Source organism: Protopterus annectens, chromosome 11.part0, assembly GCF_019279795.1.
Source record: "Protopterus annectens isolate FY-2018-M chromosome 11.part0, PAN1.0, whole genome shotgun sequence".
Classification (NCBI taxonomy): Eukaryota; Metazoa; Chordata; order Ceratodontiformes; family Protopteridae; genus Protopterus; species Protopterus annectens.
Genome location: NC_056745.1, coordinates 245447979 through 245475435, shown reverse-complemented (window position 1 = coordinate 245475435; position 27457 = coordinate 245447979). Strand labels below are relative to the sequence as shown.

The 27457-nt window shown below is 36.9% G+C and overlaps 1 protein-coding gene across 6 annotated transcripts in view; it reads left to right on the top strand.

Moving 5' to 3' along the window:
* IRAG2 (inositol 1,4,5-triphosphate receptor associated 2) overlaps positions 1-27457 on the top strand; it is a 1240358-nt gene that overhangs the window by 802261 nt on the left and 410640 nt on the right. For all 6 annotated transcript variants that reach the window (XM_044087670.1, XM_044087672.1, XM_044087673.1 and 3 more), the window contains one exon: positions 10689-10782. In XM_044087670.1, coding sequence (XP_043943605.1) covers positions 10689-10782 — 94 coding nt within the window. The remainder of the gene's footprint in view (positions 1-10688; positions 10783-27457) is intronic.

Here is a 27457-nt window from a genome sequence, read left to right as displayed (position 1 = left end):
AACCCTAAACCTCTGATAAAGACATTCTCCCCACTGGTTATAATATACTCTGCATAGATCGCCAAAACAAAAAAGGGGGTGGCATTGCCATCCTCTGCTCCAACCACCTCACCATTACAAGTATTATGAAACCTATCCCATCTTTTCACCTGCTGAACTACATGCAGCTAACCTTAAAATAAATGACCACACCACTATCACAGTAGCAGCCATCTATATTCCTCCAGGAGACAACATTCCTCTGCTTGAAAATATTCTTTCATACTTTTCTCAACACATAGTCAATTAAACTAACCTCCTTAGGGATGTCAACATTAACTGGTTAACTCTCAGTAACCCAAACCCTAATACTCATATTAATTTATATGGCTTTACACAGCTAATCTCCCAACCTACTTATACAAACAACTGTCACACATCCTTCCAAATATCATAACCCTGAAACCCTAACAAAAACCCTGAGTGGATAACTCCCCTATAAATGTGTTTTGGTTCACTCCACACTTCTCAAAACCTCCTAAATTTATGACTTGTCATAAACTCCCTAACTTCCATCCAGAAACCTTTAATGCCCTCCTCTCTAAAGTAAACTGGAAATTCCTTACCCAACTCTCACTAGAAGCAGTCCTAGCTTTCAACTCCACCTTCCTTAGCATCTTAGTCTCACTTGCTCCCCCTCCAAAAGTTCGAATTAAGTCCACAATATCTCCGTGGCTTTCAAAAGCCACTCGTATCCTTATGATAACTAGAGACAAACTGTGGAAAAATGGTCACAAGCTAAGTTCTCTGCAGACTTACAAAAATATAAAGAACTCCGAAATCTGACAAAAAAAAACACATAAAGATAAAAATTACTACTGTAACAAACCTCCCACATCCCTAAAATCTAATCCTAAAAAATTCTGGAACTTTATTAACCAAATATTACATCCTAGTAATCTTAGCTCCACCAATCCATGCCCAGACAAGACATCTGAAGGAAACTGCCACTATCTTCAATACCTATTTTATCGATTCAGTATCTAAGCTACTGAACCCTAACCCAAACCCCTCTACTACTAACATCTCCAACTTTTCTGAACCTACTCCTAATGCTATCTCCTCAAATACCTTCTCCCTCAAACCTGTACCTACTAGCTACATCAAAACTCTACTCTCTAAATTAAAACCATGCTCAGCATCAGCTGACAATATTCCTTCCACTTTTCTTCTGCTAGCAGCTGACTCTCTTGGTCTCCCTGTAGCTATCCTAATTAATCACTCTATCTCTGAATCTAAAGTCCCTTCCATCTGGAAACAATGCTACACTCTACCTATACACAAAGGAGGTAACTCCTCTGATATCTCCAACTTTAGACCTATTGCTATCCTCTCCCCCCTCTAAAAGTACTAGAAAAATGTATTCATAAGTTATGCAGTATATAATACAGGAAAATCTGCTTACACCCACTCAACACGGCGTCAGACCCAAACATAGTACCATTACAGCTCTATTATCCTTCCTCAGCACTGTCTCTATAGTCATGGACAATCATAAACTTATTTCTTGCCTATTCTTGAACCTCTCAAAAGCTTTTGACACTGTCTCCCACTCTCTTCTGCTGCACAAACTGCATAACCTTAACTTGTCCTCTGATACTGTTGCATGGTTCTCCGGCTACTTCACTGATAGATCTCAATCAGTGAGATGGCACTCTGCACTCTACCCTCCTCTCCCTGTCAAAATGAGTGTACCTCAAGGGTATATCCTAGGCCCTTTACTTTTTAATATCTTTACTAATCAGCTCTATACCTCCTGTCCTCTGTCATCTTTAGTGACACTACAGCCATCACCACAGCCAACTCTCCATCAAAGCTCTTCTTGGCTACTCAGGCATCTTTTAACTTAGTTGAAACATGGCTCTCCAACAACCAGCTCATCCTTAACCCTAAAAAAATAAAGCTGTTACTCTCTCTACCTAAAAACGTCAACAATATTAAACTCTCCTTCTCCATACAGTCCTTTAATAACACTCCCATTCAGGTAGATTGATTATCAGCTTAAATTTGACTTGCATGTTAATAGTTGTATCAAAAATACTCATTCAAAACTAGGACTCCTGTACTATAACAAGAAATTCCTTACCTCTGTAGCCAAGATTACACTCTCTCTCTTGCCTACCTTCTACCCAGTCTAATGTACAGCTCCCACATTCTCACAAATCTTAACTCAGCACTCTTGAACAATCTCGAATCTACCTACAACAAGGTAGCTAGATTTGCTGCCCAACAAACCTACAAATCCCATCACTGTCTCTCTCTCAAACACCCAAACAGGCTTGAATTACCCCACCAGCTTCTTCTCTCTCAGCTCCAGATCATCCATTCTATCATATACCAGACTTCCTACTGCCCAGCACTATCCCCTCTCATCTTCCATTATTCTCCCTCCAGACCTCACCGGAGCTCTAACCAAGGCCTACTACAAATCTACAAACCCAAGTCTAAATTTGGATGCAACATGTACAGCTATCACCCCACTATTGCCTGGAATAGGCTCCCACTAGAAATCAGAACCCTTACACTTCCTAAACAATTTAAGACAGCAACCAAAGAGCACTTTAAAAGTCACTGGTCCTGCCACTGCACTCTCCCTCCTTAACATCCCCTACTTCTCATACCTTAATCTACTTTCTGCCCTTAACTCACTCTTCTCACTAGCTCTCTCTAATCTTCCTTGACTACTCTTTCTACTGTCTTCTAAAATCTATTTAGCAAATTGCCTCTGAGAAACATTCTATTGTAATTGTCTTGCCTTCATGCAACTACATCATGATAAAACTGAGTTTTTGTAACCACTTAACCCAACAACTATACTCATCTTAATGACATATTTCTTTTTATACGTCTTGAAATAGTTATGCTATACTCCTGCTTATTGACACTGTATAATATTGCTACTTAATGCCTTGTAATAATCCTGTAACATGGCTGTTTAATGTTAATTTATAATGAAAATTGTATAATGTGTTGGAGCTTTTCTCCCCTGGCCTCCGCTAAAAAAGGGCTCTTCAGCTCAGTCGGACAATCCCGGTCAACAAATGTAAAATAAATTAAAATAAATATAACCAATACTTGCAACATTGTGAACAAGTGTCATGTCTCGGGAACTTTCATATTTAATGGGTTGGTTTAAGGCAAAGCTGTTGAGCAGATAATGACCTTTCTAATGCTGTTATGTGCTGTGCCTGAATGGTCCAGGCTTTTTGTGCTGGTCCTAATAAAACTGCACAGCTTTCTATCACTTATTTTTAGTACCTGATTTATCATGTGGAGGATTGGTGGAGATCCAGAGCCTCTCCTTATAAGCAGAATAAATTACTTGCCATAAAAACACACTGCATGCTGTATCTGAAACTGTCATAAGTCGTCATAACCAGGACAGCAGCTCATAAGATTCACTTTGCAGCATATTGTTCAGTGAACAGCAGCCTGCCTTTTGGCAATTTTATTCTAAGTTCTAAATGATTTGTATGAATTAAAGATTTGTAAGGACTTTGTTTCTGAAGGAGAAAAGCAGTATTCCAGTTTCTGTATGCTTAATCTGTGTAGAAGAGCATTTTAATCTATATATGATAATCCAGTAGTCCGCTGTGTGTGGAAGGCATTTAGGTGTCACCCAAATCAGTTAGCTAATTGTGTCATAAGAGATTTTTGACTTGTGGCAACTGTAGGCATCTGCAGGACATAGGAACATTATTTACAGTGCTTTCTTTACACTTCCTGTAGAGACTATGTTAATTTCTAGTGCAAACGTTCCTTGTAATGAAAAGCCTGACAAATGGAACAAGGACTTAGAGTCGTGAGAGACACCTAAGCAAAAAAAGACTTGTGGTAGTCTTTATGGGAAATCTGTCTCCCACACTGGCATTTACACTTCTTGGATGACGTCAAACCCTACAAGCAACAATACAAAAGGATAAGTAAAAAAAGAACATCAATGGAGCACTTGTTTGCAAGGCTTGGTGAACCAACAATGGAATAGGCATTGACAGATGATCAAGTGATAACGTTCAGACTGGTGGCAGAGGTTTTGAAGATTGTGCATCCAGATGTCACTTTTATGCCCTATGCTATGCAAGGAGCATGTGTGTGACATACAGTGTACCTTAAAGCAACCTAAAGGCTTTGGTATAATGGCCGGAAGTCAGGCTGCCCTTGCCAGGGGATTCCCTAATGTAATGAATACTTCAATGAAATGGAAGGACATCAAATGTTCCCATTAGTTTCATATGTATTGGTGTAGAGCTGGAGGTTCAGCATCTGTATCACTTGGGGCAGAGGTAACTAAGAATGCTATGTTAAAAATTAGAATGGCTGTCAGGTGGTTTCATATTGAACTGATTTTTTTCATTTGCAAGCTTAATAGTTTGTCAAAAAGAATGACATGCAGAACAAAGACATCCTGACATGTAAAGAAAAATTCAGGCTGCTTTGTCTTACCAGTTCACTTTTATGGTTGTATTTTACTCAGCATTTTTGAATATTACAATGTTGTAAACTATGGATTTGCATTGACAGTATGCATTTTGTCCTTACTTGTCCACAAGTACTGGAAATTATGCTAGAAGGCATAAGGGCCTTGTGAGAAGGTGTGACATGAAGAACTGAAGCTGTACCATGAATGAGGCAGACAATCAGCAGTGTTGGTACTGTCTTGCTTAACATCTGACAAACATGTTTCTTCAGTCCTGTTCTCACCAGACTGAGTGAATTGTAGTGTTTACTGAGCTCTAAATGCAGTTGTCATCAGGTGTTCTGTAGTTTCTCCTGCCTTGTGGTGTTTTACTTCATGTAATTGCTTTTATGTCAAGCTGAAGATACCTTTGTTTTTCTAATAAATCCCTGCATTATTTGTTCTGGAGTGTTTTATCATTTTATGATCTTTCAAATACTCTGTTTAGTAGTGCAGTTATCACACTTTTCCATTTGACATTTTGTCATATATCCTCAGATATTTAATTTGCTATGCGTTACTGACCCTGGTCTAATCCTTGATGTTTGTGGGTGTTCCTTTCCCTGAATAGAAGCGATCACTTATTTTGTTCGAGTCCATATCCTTCATGTTATCATTTTAAGCATTCTCTTTAGCATTTGCCAGCAATTAGAAATGAGTCCCTAACTTACCTTTAAGTGAGATTGCCTCAGTGGTCAGTATCTGCCAATGGAACCAGCACCAAGATGACACTGATCTGGATGAACACCCAGACCCTGTTGAACAGGAGATTACCAATTCCAGCTTGCTTAAGACAGTACCATTCACTGCTGTCTCTACACATTTTGGATTGGATGACTGCAGGCAGTTTCCTGGACGCTTGTCAGGTGTAGAGTGAGTAACATTTGTAGAGTGAATGATGCCGTAACGTCATCATATTTGTGCTGGTTTGTAGCTCATAGATTGCTGTTTCTCATTGACAGTCATTGCTAATGCTGTTCTTTTTATAGCCTAAGTACAGTAGTGATTCAGTTTTATAGTTTCTTCATAGTTGTGAGACTGCGTACTTAGTATATATATATATTAAGCAAGGGGTGTTAGAGTCTTGCATTTTGGAGGTGCTAAGGGAAGATGGAGGGGGCAATCCCTCCCGCATCAGTGGATGGGGAGCCTTCTCCCCTTGAATAAATGATTTTTACTGCTTTTTTCATCCAGACAAAATTTGATCAGTTGGATTCTTCTAGTTGTAATTTTGTCAGAATGTAGCCCTGACATTTCATAATGAAAGCATGTCTGGTCAGTCGTTTTGCAGGGTTAGTAGAAGCTAAAGCAGAATGACTACAGCTCAACTCTGGAACTTTCTTGGTACTGGGTGACTAATGTGCTGCAGTTTTTTTCATTTCTTTGTCTTCAGTCCACAGGGATGTTGCTTCAAACGTTTTAGTATGGAGGTATATCTAGTGTGGCCACTCCATTAGTGATGGACATATTTGCTAAACACTGCATCTTGGATATTGCAGCCTTAGCAAGTTAAAGGGTTTGGCAGATGGTTCCTAATCAACTGATTTCCCACTGAATATCAGGAGACCTACCTCTACCTTATGATGATATGGCTAAGTTAGTTTAGTATTTATACTGAGATAGAAATGTATTGGGTGGTGATCCCTTGCAGGTGTACAGATTAGTTATTTAGGGACATTTAGTGCAAGTTTAGCACCGTCCCACAGGAGCTTCTCTCTCTCCTTTCTCCGTTATTTCCTAATCTATGTTGGAGAGTTTGGGGAAGAAATGGTGACGGAAGAGCACACAGCTTTCTCCTTGGATGCTTTTTTGTCATTTACTTGACAACAAATGTAGGAAAAAGAACAAGGTCAACCATGAACATTACCAGGATGATGAGAGTGCTTTTTTTGATGGAAGTACTTCTTATGGAACACTTCTAGAAAATCCAGACTTGCCAGTTCCTGTAAAACTGGGTAAAATACTGAGCATTATATATATTTTTTCCCCATGGTAACTTTGGAATTGCTTTTTGTAGAAGAATAGTATTATGGCCTTGACACCTTCATAAAATGAGTTTTTAGTGAGTAATATGTTGAGGTTACATTGCTGAACAAGCATTTGCCAGTATTAAAGACTGGCATCATTCATCAGGGTCCTGTAGTACTGCTACAATTAAACCGTCTGCCAGGTGCGAAGGTGCAAAAAGTAATTTGAAATGGATTTGCAAAGTTGCTGGCTTCTGTGTTTATGAGATGCTCTTTTAAAAAAAAAAGTTAATTTTAGTTCTAAAGCCTGAAACTTGCCAGGGCTGTGAAGTTGTAACTTAAGCACAGGTCAAGTATATTGGTGGTTTCAAACATTTTTCCCCAAACTTTCCACATTTTTTTCATTTTCCGGACGCAAGTGCAAGTATGAAAAGTTGTACATTTTTACTTAAGTGATTATTTCATACATCGGGGATTTTGGGTTATGCAGAATATTTTTGCTTAGAACTGAAAAAATATGGCAGTTATTTATGGAGGGTAGTTATTGGAATTATAATCATGACAACATTCTAAAAACTGATAGACCTGTAGGGCTTTGCTCATTAATTTAAATGCAGGCTCAAAAATTTCGGAAGCTTTAGCTAACACTTGTATTCATTTAGGTTACTTTGAAGGTAGTTCTGAGATTACACTGTGCTACCTTTAGTGGCAATTTATCCCACAGATGTGGGAATTTGTCTCTATTGAAGAAATTGATCAGAAGAATGCATCTAACATGGCTGGCGCAAGCAGTAAGAAATACAAGTCTGTAATGAGGTGCACTAGAAAACATGGACATCAGTCATATTATGAACACAGGAGCTGTGGGTATTTTTTCAAAGCAATTTATATTTTATAAAACAATACAAAGCTCATTTTATGTTAAAAACAAAACTGGTAAATGTCCCTTTCCCATGTCTGGCAGAATAGGAACCAACTGTGCAGTAAGCAAGATGTTGAAGAGGTTCTGAATAGATTGAGTTCTAGGCAGGCTGTTTCATGTCAAAGCAAAAGAAGTTCTACATGAAAGTAAAACCCTGATTTATTTCACTGTTTGCTAATAAAAGTTTATCATTTATCCATGTGGGGTTACATTGTTAATCTTTCAGTACTGACATTTTAATTGGTGAAAATCATAACCCACAGTGCAGAGTACATATGAATAAGCTGACAGTCATCCACGGATTCCATTAGGGTGCTATAGTCTAGCCTTTATGCGGCTACCTGTTATTTTTCTGTCCTGTTCCTATCTCTTACCTACTATAAGCTCACTTGAATCACTGTGTTCACCTCATTTCTACCTGTCTCTGTCTCTCAAATCATTAAAGACTCTCATTTCCCTTTTGGTAAAGAAATGTGTATTTCTAGACCTGAATCTACTTGTAAGGATTGTTTGCCTTGCCTATCTCCTGTGTGTGTCCACCTTGAACAGATGCTTGAGTCTCTCTCTCTTCCTCTCCCTTTTTTCTAAGTGTGCATGGCCTGTACTAAGGTTCTTAATAATGTAACCCCCCCCCCAAAAAAAAAAAGCTTATTGGGCATCCTGTACATACACACACTTATGTATTTTTTAGAATGCTGATCCATGTGGGTGGAAAGTTACACAAAGAACAAGTACAAAGTGATATTCACAAAACATAAAATGGACAATATAAGTAGAGATATTCATCAAATTCACCACTATAAAATATAAAATGTACATTATCAAATGAGAACAAATTGTGCGAATCTAAATCAGTAACAATGGCTGCTAGAGAGAGGTTTCTGTGACTTGAGTTCTTCAGCTCAACAAAAGAGGAAGGTTGTATCTAGTGCATTTAATATATGCACTAGACAAGGGACAGTATAACCTTACAGGTGCCCTGTACAGTGAAACAATCTGAATTTCCTTTGAAACCCTTCATTTTTGCAGTGCAAACCTACATTCTGTTGTCCTTTATCACAGCTATCTTAAACAGTGAAGCTCAATGGATCTTGTGTAACATTAATTTCCTGATATCTTCACTCCTTTACCAATTCTAGATCCACAACTCTGGATGGTGCATATTTTTCTCGTATCCCACTATGCCAGCTTTAAGAGCCATTGCTCCCCATGTCCCCGGATTGCTGTGCCATTTTGAAATTTCTGTGTAGAACACACAATAGTCCCTGTAAGCTTTCCTTCTAGCCCCTTTGATCACATTTTCCTACTGTTTTCTGCCCTTTTCTTACTCACTCACCCAAAACTTTCTTTGCTTTTGTTCACTAAGCATCCCTCTGATCTTTATATTCTAATATTTATAAGTGATTATTTCTGACATTTTTATAACTGCTGGTGGGTGTTTACCAGTAAGGTAACCTAGACAACTCTAATTGAAAGAGAATATGAACAAGTCCAGACTCAGCTTGAGTTATGAGGAAAGAAAGTAACCACCCATTTGTTTGTGGGAAGTACTCTGTTATGTAGCACACCATCCCTTGATAAACATCCCTTTCCACTGTCCTTTGTGATGATTAAGAAAAAAGGCATTGTTGAACTTGACCATTGTGTACCTCACATTCCACTTGTCTGAGGCACACAAGATTTATTTATAATACCTCAGTGCAGAAAAACATACTCTGTTCATTCCTCAAAACTTAGAACGGCTCTTCTTTCTGGATTGCCATCCACATTTCAGTATAGGATTGAGCTTACACAGCTTTTATAAATATGAACTTCTATCTCTTCTGATATATATATATATATATATATATATATATATATATATATATATATATAGGCCACATGCTCAACTAGCATATGTTTTATGTTGTCATAGTTTATGCCAAGTGTGAGATACTGAAAAATTGTATAACAATTTACCAACTTTTTTTTGGGGGGGGGGGGGTGTGGTTGTATGTCTGTAGGCAATGTTGGTCTGTGGTACGGAGTGGATGATTAAGGATGTAGTAGGACACACGATTACAGAGGGAGGGGCAGGTTGTGAGTTTGTTGAGTATGGAGTGTGTTATGTGGAGCTGAGAAACTTGTAGTTGTTGGAGAAATTCTAGCCACTGTAGGTTGTTTAGTGCAAGGCAGTGGTGACAGGTATATGGTTGATTTGCAGTAAATCATGCAATTTTGTTATATACTTATTCAAGCTTGGTGATTATGATAGACTGAAAGTTAATAAGGACTGGTGCGGCCTAGAGAAGGTTTAGAAGTAGATAAGCTTGAGAGGTTTTTTTTAAACTAAGTAATTGTATTGTAGCACAGTAGCTCACTTTATTCCATTTTCTTAAATGGCTAAACTAGACTGAGGAGAAGGCCCTTTTTGTAGGTGAAATTCTTAGAATGTGTTCCCATTGCAGTGCTAGGTACAGTTTAGAGTAGCTAGGTATCCCTTACTTTATCTGTGTCAGTATCTGAAGAAGGTTCAGAATTCTGCCAGTTCTCCAGAGATTATGGGATAATGATGTATGGGTACTGGTTTCATAAAACAAAAATGTTTGTTTCATATTTCCAGAGGGTGATATTCTATTCTGTAAGCTTTCAAAATGTGAAATGCTCTAATTCCGTTTCCATTAAGCATACGTCATGTCCCTTTCTAATTAATGTCTCTCTCAATTGCTACTATATTATCACCTGCTATTATGCATTAGGTTCCTTGCTTTATGAACAAGCATTGCATAGTGTCTGTTTTGTCTATGTATCATGCATATAAATGTATTCAAGTGTATTGTCTATGTATGTGTGTGTATATTATTATTTATTTTATTTATATTTGTTGACCGGGAGTATCTGACTGGACATAGGTCAATTTTCAGCGGAGGCCCAGGGAGAAAAGCTCCACAGTTAAAATAAACAGACAGTAGTTACACTATAGTTACATTATACTTAGTTTAAATATAAATATATTTTATTGTATGCAACATATTCATGTTTCTAATCCAATGTGTGTATAAATATATATATATATATATATATATATATATATATATATATATATATATATATATATATATAATGTGTGTGTGTGTGTGTTTGTGTGCGCGCGTGTTGCAGTGCTTACCGAGTGTTACTTTTTGGGGAGTTTGTCTTCTGTTTTAAAGGGGTTTCCAACCTAGTCACACTTTCCCAGGAAACAAATGCAAATAAATAAAGACGCATTAGCATTACAAGAGATTTTAATGCTGTAGTGACTGATTTTTTTTTTTCCTTTTACTAGATGCACTTTCCTTGGAATCTCTGGAATCCCCGTCAGTACTGTTGCCTTGGGATACAGAAACCACATCATCAGATACCAGTCTCCAAAACAAAAGGTAAAAGCAGTACATGTAAATGCGTTGCTAAGCAGACTTTGGGGAAGTCAGTTGTCAGAGGAACACCTGGTATATGATAGTTTAGTGTACAAAGCAGGAAGTGTTGGAGAATATGTAAATAAAGTAGACAGCACTGAAAATAGCCTTACAGCCCTATTTATTTTCCTCTCTGACATGTTTTCTTAGTTTCTGGTGCTATGTTGCTTTTGGCATTTTTGTGAAAAAGGAACACATTAAGATATGATTATCTGTCTTCTGCATAACTCAGAAGTGCCCCACTTATAAAATTAAGTCTAATATTAGCAAAATGGACAGGTTATTTCCTCTGTGCTATATGTAACTGATTCTTCAGCATAACCAGCTCTAGATATGGGACCCCAGTCCTTCACAGGATGCACTTGCAGTGGAAATATTCAGATGTATTAGTTCACCTCTCAGCATGCCTTTGGAATTTGAAATGCTTTAACTATATATTTTTATGTTTATAATGTAAAGCAAAATATGTTTGTGTTCTTGTCTTCCTGTAAGAATTGCCATCACCGGTCAGGATGCAGCCTGTTAAATGGGTTACCAGTGTAGTATCATGGATGAGGTGAATACTGCCCTGGGCACCAGCTTATATGGAATGCTAAATGTATGTTTAAAAAAAAAGTCTGACATCTTACAGGCTGTTTTAATTATTTAATGGCTTGTAAGTTATAAGCTGTCTGTATACTGTAGTTGTTTAATAACAGCTTATGAACTGTCAAATGTTCTTAAAAAAATTGACAGTCCTCCCTCTATGAATACATGAATTCCTGACATACTACTACAGTGTCCAAGCACTTTACAAGTAGTATGAGAGCTATTAGTGCCTAAATACCAAGGAGTGCCTTGTGTAGTCTTTCAATGCACCCTTGGATAAGTTGTGTAGTGCTTTGTAGAAACCTATGGAGACAAGAGTCTGTGTTAACAGTTCCTTCTGTCATTTGTGTGGATTTATGGTGTAACCTCTAGTGCTTCTGATCTCTACTAGGTTGCCCAGTTCTTCCCTGGGGACATTCCAGTGCTGGGGAAGTTAGTGAAATCTTTATTTTCTGTCTACCTATCTAGAGTGGATATAAAAAGTGTGCACATCCCTGTAAAATGCCAGGTTTTTGTGATATGAAAAAGAGACCACAATAAATAATTTCAAAACTTTTCCCACCATTAATGTGACCTATAACCTGTACAACTCAATTGTAAAACAAACAAATCTGTTAGGGAAAAAATATAAAAAATAAGAAAATGTACAATAAGCTGGTTGCATATGTGTGCACACCCTTAAACTAATACTTTGTTGAAACACCTTTTGATTTAATTACAGCATTCAGTCTTCTTTGCTACACACCTGCCATCACATAAAGAGACTCCGATTAAACCCAAATAAAGTTCAGCTGTCCTAATAGGATTTTCCTGACATTTACTCAGTTGCCTGCTACAGCAAAAGCCATGGTTCACAGAGAGTTTACAGAGCATCAAAGGGCTCTCATTGTTGAAAGGTATCATTCAGGAGAAGGGTACAATTTCCACAGCATTGGATATACCATGGAACACAGTGAAGACAGTCATCAAAAAGTGGAGAAAATATGACACAATCATCTTGCAAAGAAATGGACGTTCCTCCAAAATTGATGAAAAGACAAGACAAAAACTGGTCAGGGAAGCTGCCAGGAGACCTACAGCAACACTGAAGGAGCTGCAGGAATTTCTGGCAAGCACTGGTTGTGTACTACATGTGACAACAATCTCCCGTATTCTCCATATGTCTGGGTTATGGGAGAGTAGTAGGGTTGCAAGACAGAAGCCTTTTTTTTACACTGAAAAACATCCAGGCCCAGCTAAAATTTGCAAAACAGTACATAAAGTCTTCCACAAGCATGTGGGAAATGTGTTATGGTCTGATGAGATCAAGGTTGAACTTTTTGGCAACAATTCCAAAAGGTACGTTTGGCGCAAAAACAACACTTCGCATCACCAGAAGAACACCATCCTCATGGTGAAGCAGGGTGGTGGCAATATCATATTTTGGGGTTGCTTTTCTTCAGCTAGAACTGGGGCTTTAGTCAAGGTGGTGGGAACAAATACCAGTCATTTTTGGCCCAAAACCTTGAGGCATCTGCTATAAAGCTGAAGATGAAGAGAAGTTTCACCTTTCAACAAGACAATGACCCCAAGCATACATCCAAATCAACAAAAGAATGGCTTCAGAAGAAGAAAATTAAAGTTTTGGAATGGCCCAGCCAGAGCCCAGACCTATATCTAATAGAAATTATGTGGGGTATCCTGAAGAGTGCTGTGCACAAGAGATGCCCTTGCAATCTGACAGATTTCAAGTGCTTTTGCAATGAAGAGTGGGCAAATATTGCAAAGTCAAGATGTGCCATGCTGATAGACTCCTACCCAAGAAGACGGAATGCTGTAATTAAATCAAAAGGTGCTTCAACAAAATATTAGTTTAAGGGTATGCACACTATTGTAAGTTTTTTTTTATATTTTCCCCTAACAGATTTGTTTGTTTTTCAACTGAATTGTATAGGTTATAGGTCACATTAAAGGTTGGAAAAGTTGTGAAATTATTTATTGTGATCTCATTTTTTATATCCCAAAACCCTGGCATTTTAAAAGGGGTGTGTACAGTTTTTATATCCACTGTATCTATCTATATGCCTATCCATTCATCCTTTTGTTGACCAGTTTAGTTGAGGGTGCAATCCCCAAAGCTTCATTCAGTGGTCAGAGTGGAATTACAAAATAAGGTTTTCCCCCACTTACATTCAGTGTACTGATTTCTTTTTTCCTGTACATTTAGAAGTAGTGGTATAGTTAAGCATGAAATGTGTTTGTCATTGACGTACATTCTGCAAAGCATTACAGCTGGCCTACAATTATGCTTGTCACATATGTGTAATGGGAACATTGGTGTAGTACAGATGTCCTTGCCACAGACATATACTGATCTGTGCTGCACCCTAGTCAGGTAACAGTTTCTACTGTTGGAACAGCTGGTTGGTATTTATTTCAGGAATTTTAATAAACAGTTTCTTTAAAGTGGAGATATAATCCACATTTTAAGTCCTTTCCAAAGGAAAAGTAATGTCCTGTTCTTGCAAAATGTATATTGAGACTTAAAAGGTATGAAGCAAAAGAAAGGCGAAAAAAATGCTTAATTCTTTCCTGATGACTGTAGCCCATGGATATCACTGCATACATTTACTACCATTGCAATATCTCCCACTTATTTCATAGATTTATTACAAATCAGTGACTGACAATGTTTTACCAAAGTACTTTGTGATGCTACATTTGCATGGGCACAGATCTCATGCTGGATTTGTTTGAGAAAACAGGCATCAAGATGAATGTGACTGCCAAAAGGCTCATTTGCAACTCCAGGTTCTCATCAAGTGTGATGGTTTACAACTGCTTCCCTACTACAGTCTGCAATAAAGGCATCAGGGCACTATCAGACGAGACTGTACCAGAGAGCCAACACCAGTTGTTAATGTGGGTACATAGGTCCTTTTTGGTCTTGCACGCTTACCAAATTTTGTCTTACTTTTTTCCTATCATTTGTGTATATAATCTCTGTTCCATAATGTTTAATGTAGTGCAAAACATCATCAAATGGCAGTGTCACAAACTGACACAGTAGCTGGATGTATGCATACGATGCATCGGTTTTGTTTGGGAGCAGGAATGGGAAACTATGGGGCTTGCTTTAGTATAAAAACACTGAACTGTTTGAGATTAGCCTTGTTTTGGGGATGGGGTGGCAGGTGTGACATATGCAGTGTGGACATAGTTCTGTAGAACTCTAGGTGCTGTCTCATCAAGCTGATACTGCAGCTTTCAGGAGGACATGCAGCTACTTAATATAGTCAGTACTACTGCATCATTTAATTCCATGCCTCCTATACCTGCTATAGGGGAAGCTAGTATGAGATGTCTTCAAAATGGCATACTGAGAAAATAAGCCTATGCTGATGTTGCGCATTCCCAGGTACAGGATGATTTGCAGTCTTGCTGGAAGGAGGACAGACCGGGCTAAGCCTGTGTGGTATGCTATTAGATGTGTTCATGGTAGAGGGGAGACAGGCCACAATTAACAGGTGACTCTCAATTCATGGATACAAATGTCAGGTTTATAAAATGGGGATGGCTTTCCAGAGTGCACTCATATGACCAGGAGTTTAGATTAAATGAGATAAAACATCAAGATGTTTTCCTTTCAGCATACCTTACCCAACCAAGGCTGTACTATTTTATTTTTAATCAAGACTCGTTATGTCTTGATTAAATTTCTATGATTAAATTCTCATCCAACTCGCACAACATTAAAAGTAATGACAGTTCACAGCACCAGTTTTAACAGTTTCCTTTGCAGCCACTTTTCATTTCTGCAATATTACAGCCAAAGAAGCTAAAGCAATGCCACTTAAACTACCTTCAAAAGGATTAAAATTCAGTCACCTACACCCAACTTTTCTAAAGCTTGCAGCCGAGAAAATATCCAAACCACTAACCCACATCTTTAATCTGTCATTTCTTTAAACACTCACTTCTACCAAAATGCTTAGTGTACATAGACCTAAAAGTTTACCACCCATTATCAAACCTATGCCCGATCACTGTGTTTTTTAAACTACTGTACAGTTACTCAAAGTATATCAATAGCCATGGACTCCTCTGTGACAGGCAGCTTTTTTGCAATATCTTTTTTTAAGAAAATAATATCAACACTTACATTTTCACACACTACACGTTCTTTTTGATGACTATCATCAGTCCAACATTACATAAATTGGTCAATGTCTACCTTCACTTAAACCTCACTCCTCCTGAACATTATTCTGCATGTATTGTTCCCACAGTTTGTTTCAATGTAATTTCCTCTCTCCCCTTTCTAATGATCCCACTTCCAGTTCTTTCATTTTGGTTACAATATTCAGTATTTCAAATAGTTGGTTTAGACGTTGATTTCCATTTCTTAGTAATTGCTTTTTTGTCCGTCACCAGCATTAAAGTTAAGGCCTTACTGTGTCTATGCAATTTGAATCATGTGATGCTCAAAAAGACTCCTTTCCCAATCTGCAGCCATTTACTCACCCAATATTTCTGGCAAAGTGCTCTGTAGGAATTCTTAAAATCTGCAAACTCATTTCACTCCCAAAACATATATTCCTAGTTGCCTCGTTCTTCCCCACCTCCAACATTTACCATCTGTTGGAAGAAAAGTTCTTTGACATCTGTGTGGGGTATAAAAATACTCATGCAAACTCTTCCAAACAAAAATTCCAAACCTTCCAGTCTTTGTTGTATACTTGAAAGCCATACTTAATGACGTTCCATTGTTCCTTTGTAAATAGCTTATCCAGTCTCTTATCTAATCTCATTTTGTTTATTCTTATAGTTATTATGCAGTATTTTATATGCCCTACTATTTATTCCTTTTTTAATAGCAGCTTCTGTTCTAGATTCAGTTATAACTCAAACCAGAGCTGGTCTTCGACTTAGAATTCCTGTATTCCTTTCTTTTTGCCTGTACTCTATTATCAATCCCTGGTAGGGAAGTTAGTCTCTAGCCTGAAGTCTAATTGTCTTCTTGGCTTCACTCCACTCTATTACCTTTCCATTTATTATTTTCTTTCATTACCTTAGTTTCTTTGCCAGATTTCCACATTTCTCTGCTTTATACAAATTGTTATAATATTTCCAAACTATCTTTAATCCCTCTACAGGATCTCTGGTTATTTTTCTTGATATTGACTCCCTACATTTGGCAACAGCCCTTTCTACTTTCTGTTACTTAAGTCATTGTACTTAAAGCTTTTGTGCTACAGTCATTAAATAGTTTCGTAACAGCAGTCTTCTTAAACACATTCATATTATCTAAGTACTCCCTTATTTTCTCTTCAGCGCACTGCAGTTGTGCCTTCTCTTGCTCTGTAAAATTTCCCTTTCATCTTCAATACATTAACCTGTGTTAGCCCCTCTAAATAACTCCTATTACTATTACCCATCTCTCGCTCTCTCTTTTCTACCCTATTTATAAATTCTATTTTGATTTTATTCCACTCATTAGCTATAACTTATGAAGTAGTTTCTATCTTCCCTAATAACTTTCACATAATTTGCTTTACCCGTTCCTTAAATTCCTATCATTTTAACAGGTAGGTGGAAGAATGCCAGTGTCTTTCACTTCATTACACTGCATTTTTATCTTAGTTTTAATTTGTGCATGATCTGAAATAATTATGAATGTATGTCAAAGCCGTCAATTACATGTACATACTCTGTGAAATATAAATTTTCTCTAGTCTATGCCATTTATTGTACTTTGGGGAATATGTAAATTCTTCCCAAGTTCTTAATACTGAATTTGTCTTCCATACCAAATAATTTTATATATATTTTTTTCAGAAATCTACCTTCTTATGTTAAATATTTCCCTCTAGGCCTCCCTGAATACATCCTCACTATTGCAAATCAAGTTGCAGTCCCTACCTATAAGTAGTATTCGCTGCTGAAAGCTGATAATTTCTCCCAAAATTTTCTTATGCTTCATAATAGCAGTTTGTGGAGGAATATAAGTACATGCCATAGTTATCCTCCTCCCTTGCTAATAGCCCCTTGCTACTGCAAATCTACCACTGTTGTCTTTTTACTGCCTTTATCACTATTGGAGCCCCTCTAGCAATTAGTATAATTACTCCCCTTTTCATTTGCCCCTGATATTCTGATGAATATCCATCCTAAAATCCTTTTTGTCAAATTTACATGCTCATTTCTTTCTAATATGTCTCCTGCAACATTACTATTTTCACACTGTATTTATTAATATAATTTAACCCTCTCTTCTTTTTGTCTATACCTGTAAGGCCATTTTTGTTCCAACATGATATGGATAGCATAGCCATTATTGTAAAAAGCTAATGTTTGCACAGCATATCTTTGGGATGTGGGAGGAAACTGGAGCACCTGGAGGAAACCCACGCGGCCACAGGGAGGAGATGCAGACTCCGCACAGAAAGCACCCCAGCCGAGGATCGAACCAGAGAACCTCTTGCTGTGAGGTGGCAATGCTAACCGCTGCACACTGTGGTCGCCCTAATGTATAGGCGAAAATATCTGAAGAATATAAAAGAGATCCCATTTTGTGTATTGCAGATGTGCAGATAAAAGCCTGATAACACAGAGGCATCCAGTAGTTATTGTACAAAACCAAAGACCTCAAATGAACAAGGGAGATGGCACTAAGAAAAATAAGAGGATAACTGTGTACATTCTGCAAATCTAAAGAAACATACCTGATTATCCTTTTATTTTCTCTGTCCCATCTCTCCCAAATGTTAAAAGTCTTCCAGTTTCTTTTTTCTTGATAAATGTGAAAAAAGCAAGGGAGCTCTTCCTTTCTCCATTGCTTCCTTTACATAGCAATGATGTACTGTATAAGTGTGGGAATGCAACTCCCATACACATGCGCAGTACATCAGAAAAGCCCCAGGATACCAGAGAAAACATGGAAGGCTGCCTTGGATGCACTATACAAAGACATTATTTAAGAAAAGTATTTTTTTTTTCTTATTGAAGATTTACCCACGGTTGGCTTTGTTTAATCACTCAGGCTTTGCCTTCATGATTAAACCACAGCAACCATGAGTAAATCTTCAATATACCACACAGAGGTTGTCTGTTATTGCTATAATATCAAATTACATAGGGTAAGGCAAAGTAATTCCGTACTCATTTGAGTTCTTGAAACATGAGGTAGTTGATTACAGTGATATTTGGCATTTAAGAGTAGCTAAACTGTCTACTGTGATTTTTTTAATTAAAATATGTCAATAATGGATAGTATAGGAAGCAAAAGGGTTGTACTGGAGGATGTATTTAAAGAAAATAGAATTTTAGTAGGATATCATATATGTAGTGGGTGGGATAGATAGGTAAAAGCATGTATTGATTTAAGTCTGGGTTGTCCTGCAGTGGAACAAACACGAAGAGGCCAGCAAGTAGGTTTCACCGTTTATTAGAGGTACAAAAACGGACCAAAAGGTACCGTGAGTTAAACCATGAGTTAAACAGAGATACTCATACTAGTTTCGGCCCCCGCCTTCTTCAGTGAGTATCAGTAAACAAAATAATGTGAATGTACACCAGCGTCAGTATAAATACTTTAGTTAACCAATGGGAATAAAGACATTCAAATTATGCTCTCAGCTCAAAATTCAGTTAAAAGAATAACATAATAATGCAGTATGATGAACCAAAAAAGGTTATATCCAATTTTATAGATAAGATTACATAAAGCTAACATCCAAAAAATGAACAAATAAAAATAAGAAATATAAAGATATGCAATCCAAGACCATAAAACAGTATATGGTCTGGGCAAAAAGGCAAACCAAATGGAATAAGATGTGTAAACATATAATCAAAAATTATGATGCCCAGAAACACACCCCTGGCCAAATGTAATATAAGCAATTAATAAACATGAAAATATGTAAATACATCCAGAGATATGGATAACATAACAATAAAAAATAAATAAGAATGCAACCTCAACATCCAAATATTAAATCTTATAATTGTATAACTGCAAATAATTGTAGTAGTCCAACCCAATACACAGGTAATAATGAAGGTATAAATATCTTGAATTATAAATGGTCATTCAGACCAGGCGGAAAAAGGGCACCAAGATGTGTGATCCAGTATTTTTCTTTATGGCTCAGTATTCCCGGCCAACCTGTCATGTTATTTCTGTTGCCAGTAATTTTATCAATAATGGTAAACATGAACTTGGCACTTGGATGTTGGACCGTATGTAAGTATAGTGCATTGGATGTTTTGTGGTTCCTAATATCACTGCGGTGTTCACCAATTCTGATTCGTAGTGAACGTGATGTTTTACCAACGTAAAAAGATTTACATTGGCATGTAGCCAAGTATATAACCCAGCTTGTTGAGCAATTACCAAAGATCCTCATATCATATACTTTACTGGTATTGGAACTCGTAAATTGTTTCAACTGGCTAACATTACTACAAGACACACAATGTCCACATCGAAAAGTTCCTATTAGCTCATCCCCCATGATGGTAAGTTGCTTGTATTTAGCTGCACCACTTTCCCTATGTTTATAATGGGAAAGCATACCACCCAATGTTTTGCCTCTTCTAAATGAAAAAGAGCATTGGTTATCCAGGATTCCCTTCAGAAAATCATTGGCTAATAGAATGTTCCAATTATTGTTGACAGCTTGCCTAACTGTTTGGTAATTTTTACCTAGAGTAGTGATGAGTCTAATATTTTCCCTACTTGGATGTTGACTTTTGTCCTTATATTCCAACAGTGTAGCCCTATCCTGTCTGTCTGACCAAATTCTAGCAGATTCTATGTCAGAGATACAGTATCCTCTATCCAAAAACCTTGATTTCAGATCAGATTTGGCAGCTGTGTAATCTTCTGGAGAGGAATTGATTCTACGAATTCTCAAATACTGAGATTTAGGGATGTTGCGGATGGTGTGACGTGGATGCATACTCTGAGCATGTAATAGAGTATTAAACTGGGGATATTTGCGGTGAATTTTGGTATTGAGTGTGTGATCAGTATTCCGATATATAGTTACATCCAAAAAATCAATCATCTCCTTGTGGAAAGTCACGAAAATTCTATTCCCCAGATGTTATTATTGAGGTATTCCAAAATTCTTTGAGATAGTCCTCATCCATACCACACCATCCAGCAATCATCAAGATATCTCCTCCATATGTCCATTTCCACTAAAAATATGTTATGTAGGGGGTTATAAATGATATATTCCTCAAGGTAGGCCATGAAAAGATCTGCATAGATGGGGGCAAAAGAAGCCCCCATGGCCGTACCTTGCAGCTATAATAGCATTCCCCTTGAAAATAAAACACATTTTTGGTCAGGACATGTTCTGTTAGGCAAATAAGTAGGGTATTGAAACCCGGAGGGTAAAGTTCCGCTCTAGTAAGCCAATATTCTAAAGCCTGAAGCCCGGCCCAATGTGGTATACTGGTATAAAGAGATTTTACATCCAATGTACACATTAACCAATTGGGCTCGAGCTGACTGTTCTCAATAATTTTCAAAAATTGCGTGGTATCCTGAATTCTCGCTCTAACCATTGACAATAAAGGTTTGAGAAATTGGGTTAAAAATGCTGACAGTGGTTCAGTGAGGGAGCCATGGCCAGAAACAATTGGCCTTCCTGGTGGGTGTGTGATAGATTTGTGTATTTTGGGGAGCAAATATAAAATTTGTCTATCAGGATCTTTAACTTGTAAATGTTGTACAGTTTTAGATGTGATAATGCCCTCCTCCAATGCTGATTCTAAAAATAGATCAATTTCACGCTTGAATTGACTGGTTGGATCTATAGTCATTTTCATATAGCAGTGTACATCCGATAATTGTCGTAAACCCTCACTAACATAATAGTCCATATTGAGAATAACTACTGCACCACCCTTGTCAGCTTGAAGAATAGCTATGTTATGATTGGCTCGAAGTTCTGATAAAGCCTCCCTTTCTGATATGGTGACATTATCCCTGCCAATAGAAGTTTCAAAAAGCGGAAAATGTAAGTCTTTTAACACCGCTTGTTGAAAAATAGATACATTTTTATGCATGGGTGGTTGAAATGTGGACTTATGGAATGTGAAATCAGTAGATCTTTGAGTATTAGTACTATCCTGTTCTGCAAAAAACAATTTGAGGTTAAGTCTACGACAAAAATCAAGGACATCAAGTGTAGTTCGGTACTCATCAGAAAAGAAACTAGGAACAAAGTTAAGTCCTTTATTCAAAATTTTTTCTTGATCTTCCGTAAGTACATAGTCTGATAAGTTCAAAACATTCTTAAAGGCTGTAGTGGTTATTTCAGTAATGCTTGAATTAGTCCCGTCATGGACTCTGTAGATATGTTTGTGTCTATGTTTCCTCCCCCCTCTGGATTTCCTCCCATACCTAAAGGGTATTTAGTATTAGTTTTCTTTTTTAGTGGGGAGTTAGCAATGTTACCAGATTCACTGTCAGTATAAGAAGACTCCTCTCCAGAGGTACTTGTGTGAAACTGGTCCCTATTCTTGAGTATAGATCTCGGTCTTTTTCTGGTCCTGCCCCTGTTTACACTAGGGACATTCTCCTGAAATCTAACAGTTCTTTGTACTTGAAAAGGATGTCCCTTATCATAATCATTAGTATCCCGATTAAATTTCTTAATTTTTCTTTCCTTAATGGTAGTATCATATACAGTTAACTCCTTGGACAATTTGCCCAAAAGTTCAAGATACTTGGGACTTGATTCATGTTTCTTGCATTCATTGGCAAGATCTTTAACCTCCGATAAACACAAGTCTATTGTTCTTTCATAATAAGAGGCGAGAATTTTAACAAATACCATAGAGCCTTCTCGAAGAGCTGCATCCCATTCCTCTGTAAGCCTCTCTTCAGATCTGCCTACAAGTGGGTGCAATTTAATGCGTAATCCTCTGGGTGCCATATTTTTATAAATATAGGCCTTAAACAGCCTGAGATGCCAAATATTGGCTCTCAATCCCTTGAGGCCCTTTTCCAAATTCTTAAAGGATACCTCGCAATCATCAATTGTGTTAATAATCGGTTGGTTGGGATTGCTGCTTGGGATATGGTTAAGACCAAAAATGGCTAAATCCTCCCTATCAGCACACAATCCATCCACCATTTTGTCAAGATCCATATTATAAAGAGGGCTTGTTCAAGGAGTAAACCGTAAAGAATAGAAAAATAAGTGGAACAGGGACAGGACCAGAAAATCCAGAGTTATTGCACAAAATAGGCAATCAGTCAATTATAGAAATATTATTGGGACCAGTTTTTAAACCAAATACCCCAATGTATCATATGTAGAGTCCTCGAGTAATTATACCTGATATCCAATATACAAAACGTTTTGGTCCAATATGCAGTGTAATGGACCCTAAATATTATTAAGCCTGTATGTGACCAACCATGCTATGTAACATCCAAGTGAAACACTGTTATAGTTTAACATACAAAAATGGGTATATAATATAACCAATTCCCAAATAAGAGTGGACAAAACCTGTGATGTTCATAAATCCAAAACCAATGGGTAGCTTGTAATGTATAAGAAACAAATAGTATGCATGAAAAATAGGTAATATTATATTATCAAAAAGAATAGCAAGAAAGCATACCCAACTAATCTAGAAAAACATCAATATCTACTAGTATGTAGCCTGTATTAGGTAGGGCAATATTCTATTCTCAAAGAGAGTGACTCAAAAGCATACTGGTATAATGACCTTAAATGTCTACTGGAGTATAGACCTATATAAGTGAGACAATATTATATTGTCAGAAAGAGTAGCTAAAAAGCATACTCAACCTGTCTAAAATAAACTTCAATTCCTACCAGTATGTACACCTATGTTAAGTTGACCATATACAAACTAACAATCAACTAGTATAAGTGGAAAAAGACATTCCATGTCACTAGGAGAAAATGTATTTGCTCATAATATGTAAGGTTTAATCTATAAACATATCCTAAAAAGATATATTCAAGACGTATTAGACTGCCTACATATATAGTAAAGTATATTCATCAAAGTTATAACCAAAAAATGGTTTTTACAATCATCATCTTCCTATTGACAAAAAACTGGTATAAAGATCCATAGAACCTGCCAATGTAATAGCTATAGTGTCTTAATAATCCACCTAAAGTAATGTTATACATACATGGAAAATTATAATATAACTAGGAATGTAGAGAGGCCTATATTATTATGGAAAAATATTGGACAAATCTGTTACCCTTATGCACTAAATATCTAAATAATAGAGAAGTGTGCATATATATCACCATAAAAAATCAAAAACTGTCATTAATCACACAATTTTAGATGTGATATGGGCAATAGTATGTAACTTCAAGGTCCAAGTCATGAAAAATATTCTTTAAGTACAGCCAGTAACAAATGCCATATAAATAGTGACATTAAACAGTATCAAGATGTTAAATGGGATAATAAATCTCACAATACTTGAAATACGACCAGTAACAAATGTGTGTCTCTCTGACCCAAAGGTCTGAATGACAATATTGTACTTGTCCCAAGTATTCAACATGTATAAATGATCCCCATCATGGTCGTTTGTAAATGCCACCTGATCATAAAGCCGTATGCAACAACAAATTGCTTCCGGTTGAAAAAAAGAAAGAGAATGTCCATAAAGGTCTCATAAATACAAAAAAATTTGTCCCAGATTGATACACTACAGTCCATTCATCCGTAAACATCCATCTGCAGAGTATATGGCTTGAGAAATGATGCTTAATAAACAGTTCTTCACGTACTGTCGTATACCCCAAATGCAACACCGGCCCACAATGTAGACCAGTACAAAATTGTAGAACAAAATTCACATAGTTTCAAAATAACTTGAAATAGTTGCTCCCACTGATATAATCCGCCAAGCAAAGTTGGAAATATTTTCAACAAAGTATATGAAAAAATATGTAGTGATATTGAGCTCGTAGATCTGAATGAAAGTTGGAGATTTTCAAATAAGAAACTTAATTTCACCACATGCCGTAAGATATATGGGATTGTAAAAAAATGGCCAGCTGTAAACATGCCCTCATATCCGCATATACATCAAATGCAACCAGGCCCTCAATACCATCGTAAAAAATAGAAACGAGCCAAGTTCAAAATGAATATATCATGACATCCACACGAGTTAAAAAAGAGCACACAGGTAATCAATGCCGTTATGATTACCAAAATATAGTTGGTCAATGTAAAGATTCACAGTACCTGGTTTGTGATATTCTAGAGACCTGTAAGCAGAATGTAACCCAATATTCCGTTAGGTTCACCATACCAAAAAGTTTATCTTGAAAGCATAAACAAAGTCCCAATGGTAATCTATGCACTTGGTGAAATACACACAAAGATAACCTCAGGAAAGGAGCCTTCCACCGACAGTGAAGCCTGGGCCAACAGCGAGGTGAAGCAACTGAAACAAATAACATGACAGGTTGGCCGGAATACTGAGCCATAAAGAAAAATACTGAAAAATACCGATCACACATCTTGGTGCCTTTTTCCCTGGTCTGAATGACCATTTATAATTCAAGATATTTATACCTTCATTATTACCTGTGTATTGGGTTGGACTACTACAATTATTTGCAGTTATACAATTTTAAGATTTAATATTTGGATGTTGAGGTTGCATTCTTATTTATTTTTTATTGTTATGTTATCCATATCTCTGGATGTATTCTTTATTTGTTCAATTTGAATGTCTTTATTCCCATTGGTTAACTAAAGTATTTATACTGACGCTGGTGTACATTCACATTATTTTGTTTACTGATACTCACTGAAGAAGGCGGGGGCCGAAACTAGTATGAGTATCTCTGTTTAACTCATGGTTTAACTCACGGTACCTTTTGGTCCGTTTTTGTACCTCTAATAAACGGTGAAACCTACGGTTGGTTGGCCGTAAGTGCCGTGCGTCAAGGACTGGTGTTTGTTTCAGTTGTCCTGCAGTGGGCAAATTAATCTTTTCCACTTATTATTCCTATTTTCAAATTTATGTTCGTAACTAATGGAACTACATGTTGAAGTAAAGGTATGAAACACCAGTGTGAGAGACAGGAGAATTCATGATCAGTACTGGAAATATTGCTAGTTTGCTAATAATTATGAACATAAGCAATATTTCTACATGTGCTTAAAACTTTAAAAAAAGTGACTTACAAAACTGTTGCATGACATTAAGTGAAACCTTAGATGTTGAATTATTTATGGGAAAAGACTGAATGCACTATTATGACTTTAAAAATTACTTTATAACATTGCATGTTCTACAGTTTTAATAGCTTTTATTGTTGACAAAATACTTACATTTGGTATCTTGTGCTTTTTAAGTTTATATTCCAGAAAATGCTCTGGAATGCAAGATATGCGTAGTCTGCTGGAGATGTAATATTCCACATCACAGGTGTTAATGAGTTAAGAAGAGAGAAAAACTTTGCTCATTTTGTCACATTAATCCCTATACTAGGCATATACAAATTATGCTTGGGACATGCACAGTGACTATACTAGGGAAGGTTTTAATAAAATGCCTTGCAGGGAGGTATTATCATAGGGTGTCAGAGTCCTCTAATAGTGTGCACATTACCAAATAAGCTAAGTTGAGCACTGGATGAGACAATTTTATAGGCAATTGCAAGCATATAAATATGTTGAGCACACTTTTTATGCAGTCATGGGGGGTTTTGGTTGCCATTAATTATTTTTGCTAGCAGTGTTAGATTTTCATTTGGCTTCTGGATGAGTGGAAGTTCCAGTGGTACTTTATAGTTAATTTAAAAATGTGGTAAATGCTAGAAAATAAGAGGCAGTAGTTTAATATATGATAGTTAAAATAGCACTAGAAGTGGCACTTGCATATGAGTAGATATTTCACACTCTGGGAAACGTGCGACGTAAAGAAAGATGTTGACTACATGGCTCAAGCTATGGATTTACAATGCCAGCTGGATGAGAATTTAATACACAATGAAAACAGTAGAATTAATAAGACTAATAGTGATGAAGCTCTATCCTTCGTAACAATTGATAGAGCAGAAATGACTGTATTAGAAGCTAAAGATTCTTCAGAGCTGGTCTGCAAACTCTTGTATTTGGAGATTCGGTTATTAGAGGAACTGATACTTATATTTGCAGAGATGATAATGAACATCGAGTAGTGTTATGCTTGCCAGGAGCAAAAATAGAAGATGTGAAACAAGCCTTGAAATGCCTTAATGTAAGGAAGTATGGATCTGTTTTTATTCATGTTGGTACAAATGTCACCAACAAAGATTCTCTGACTGTTGGGAACTGACAGCCCTCCTAGATAGTAGAGTTTGTATCGGTGTTAGGACATATTTTTCACAAATCACCTATAGAAAGGATAGTCAGGTCACTGTGAATGAAAAGATTTTTTGGATAAACACCTATATGGAAAAAATGTCCTGTTTTTAAAAAAATGGAAATGTGTAGAGCATCCAAGCCTTCTTTTGGGCACACATGTTCAGACAGGATGGGTGTGCATTTGTCTAGATCAGGGAAGAGAATTTTTGCAGCAGATATTTTGCAATATTTAACAAACACTAGCCAGGATTTTTGCCACTTCAAAAATGTAACACTTCACAGATAGCAACATTTGATGCATCTCTGATGGTTGTTAATGCTAGGAGCATTAATAATAAAGTTTTTTTATTAGAACATTTGCTACATTCCCGCAAGATTGATGATGTTATAGTTTGTGAAACACTGTTAAAGGACAATGACTGGAAACCAGTTCTGTCAGGGTATAAAGGTTTTTACTGTAACAGACATTCTAACAAAAAATCAGGTGGAGGTGTTATGATAGGGATTAAAGATAACTGAGACTTGTGATTATTACATGTTCAATAACACTAAATCTATAGACACTGTAACTGTGACGATAAAGACAACCCTGGAACATATAACAATTGTTGGAGTGTACAGACCACCAAAGTCAAGTGCAGATGACCTAGAGGAATTCATACATTTCTTACAT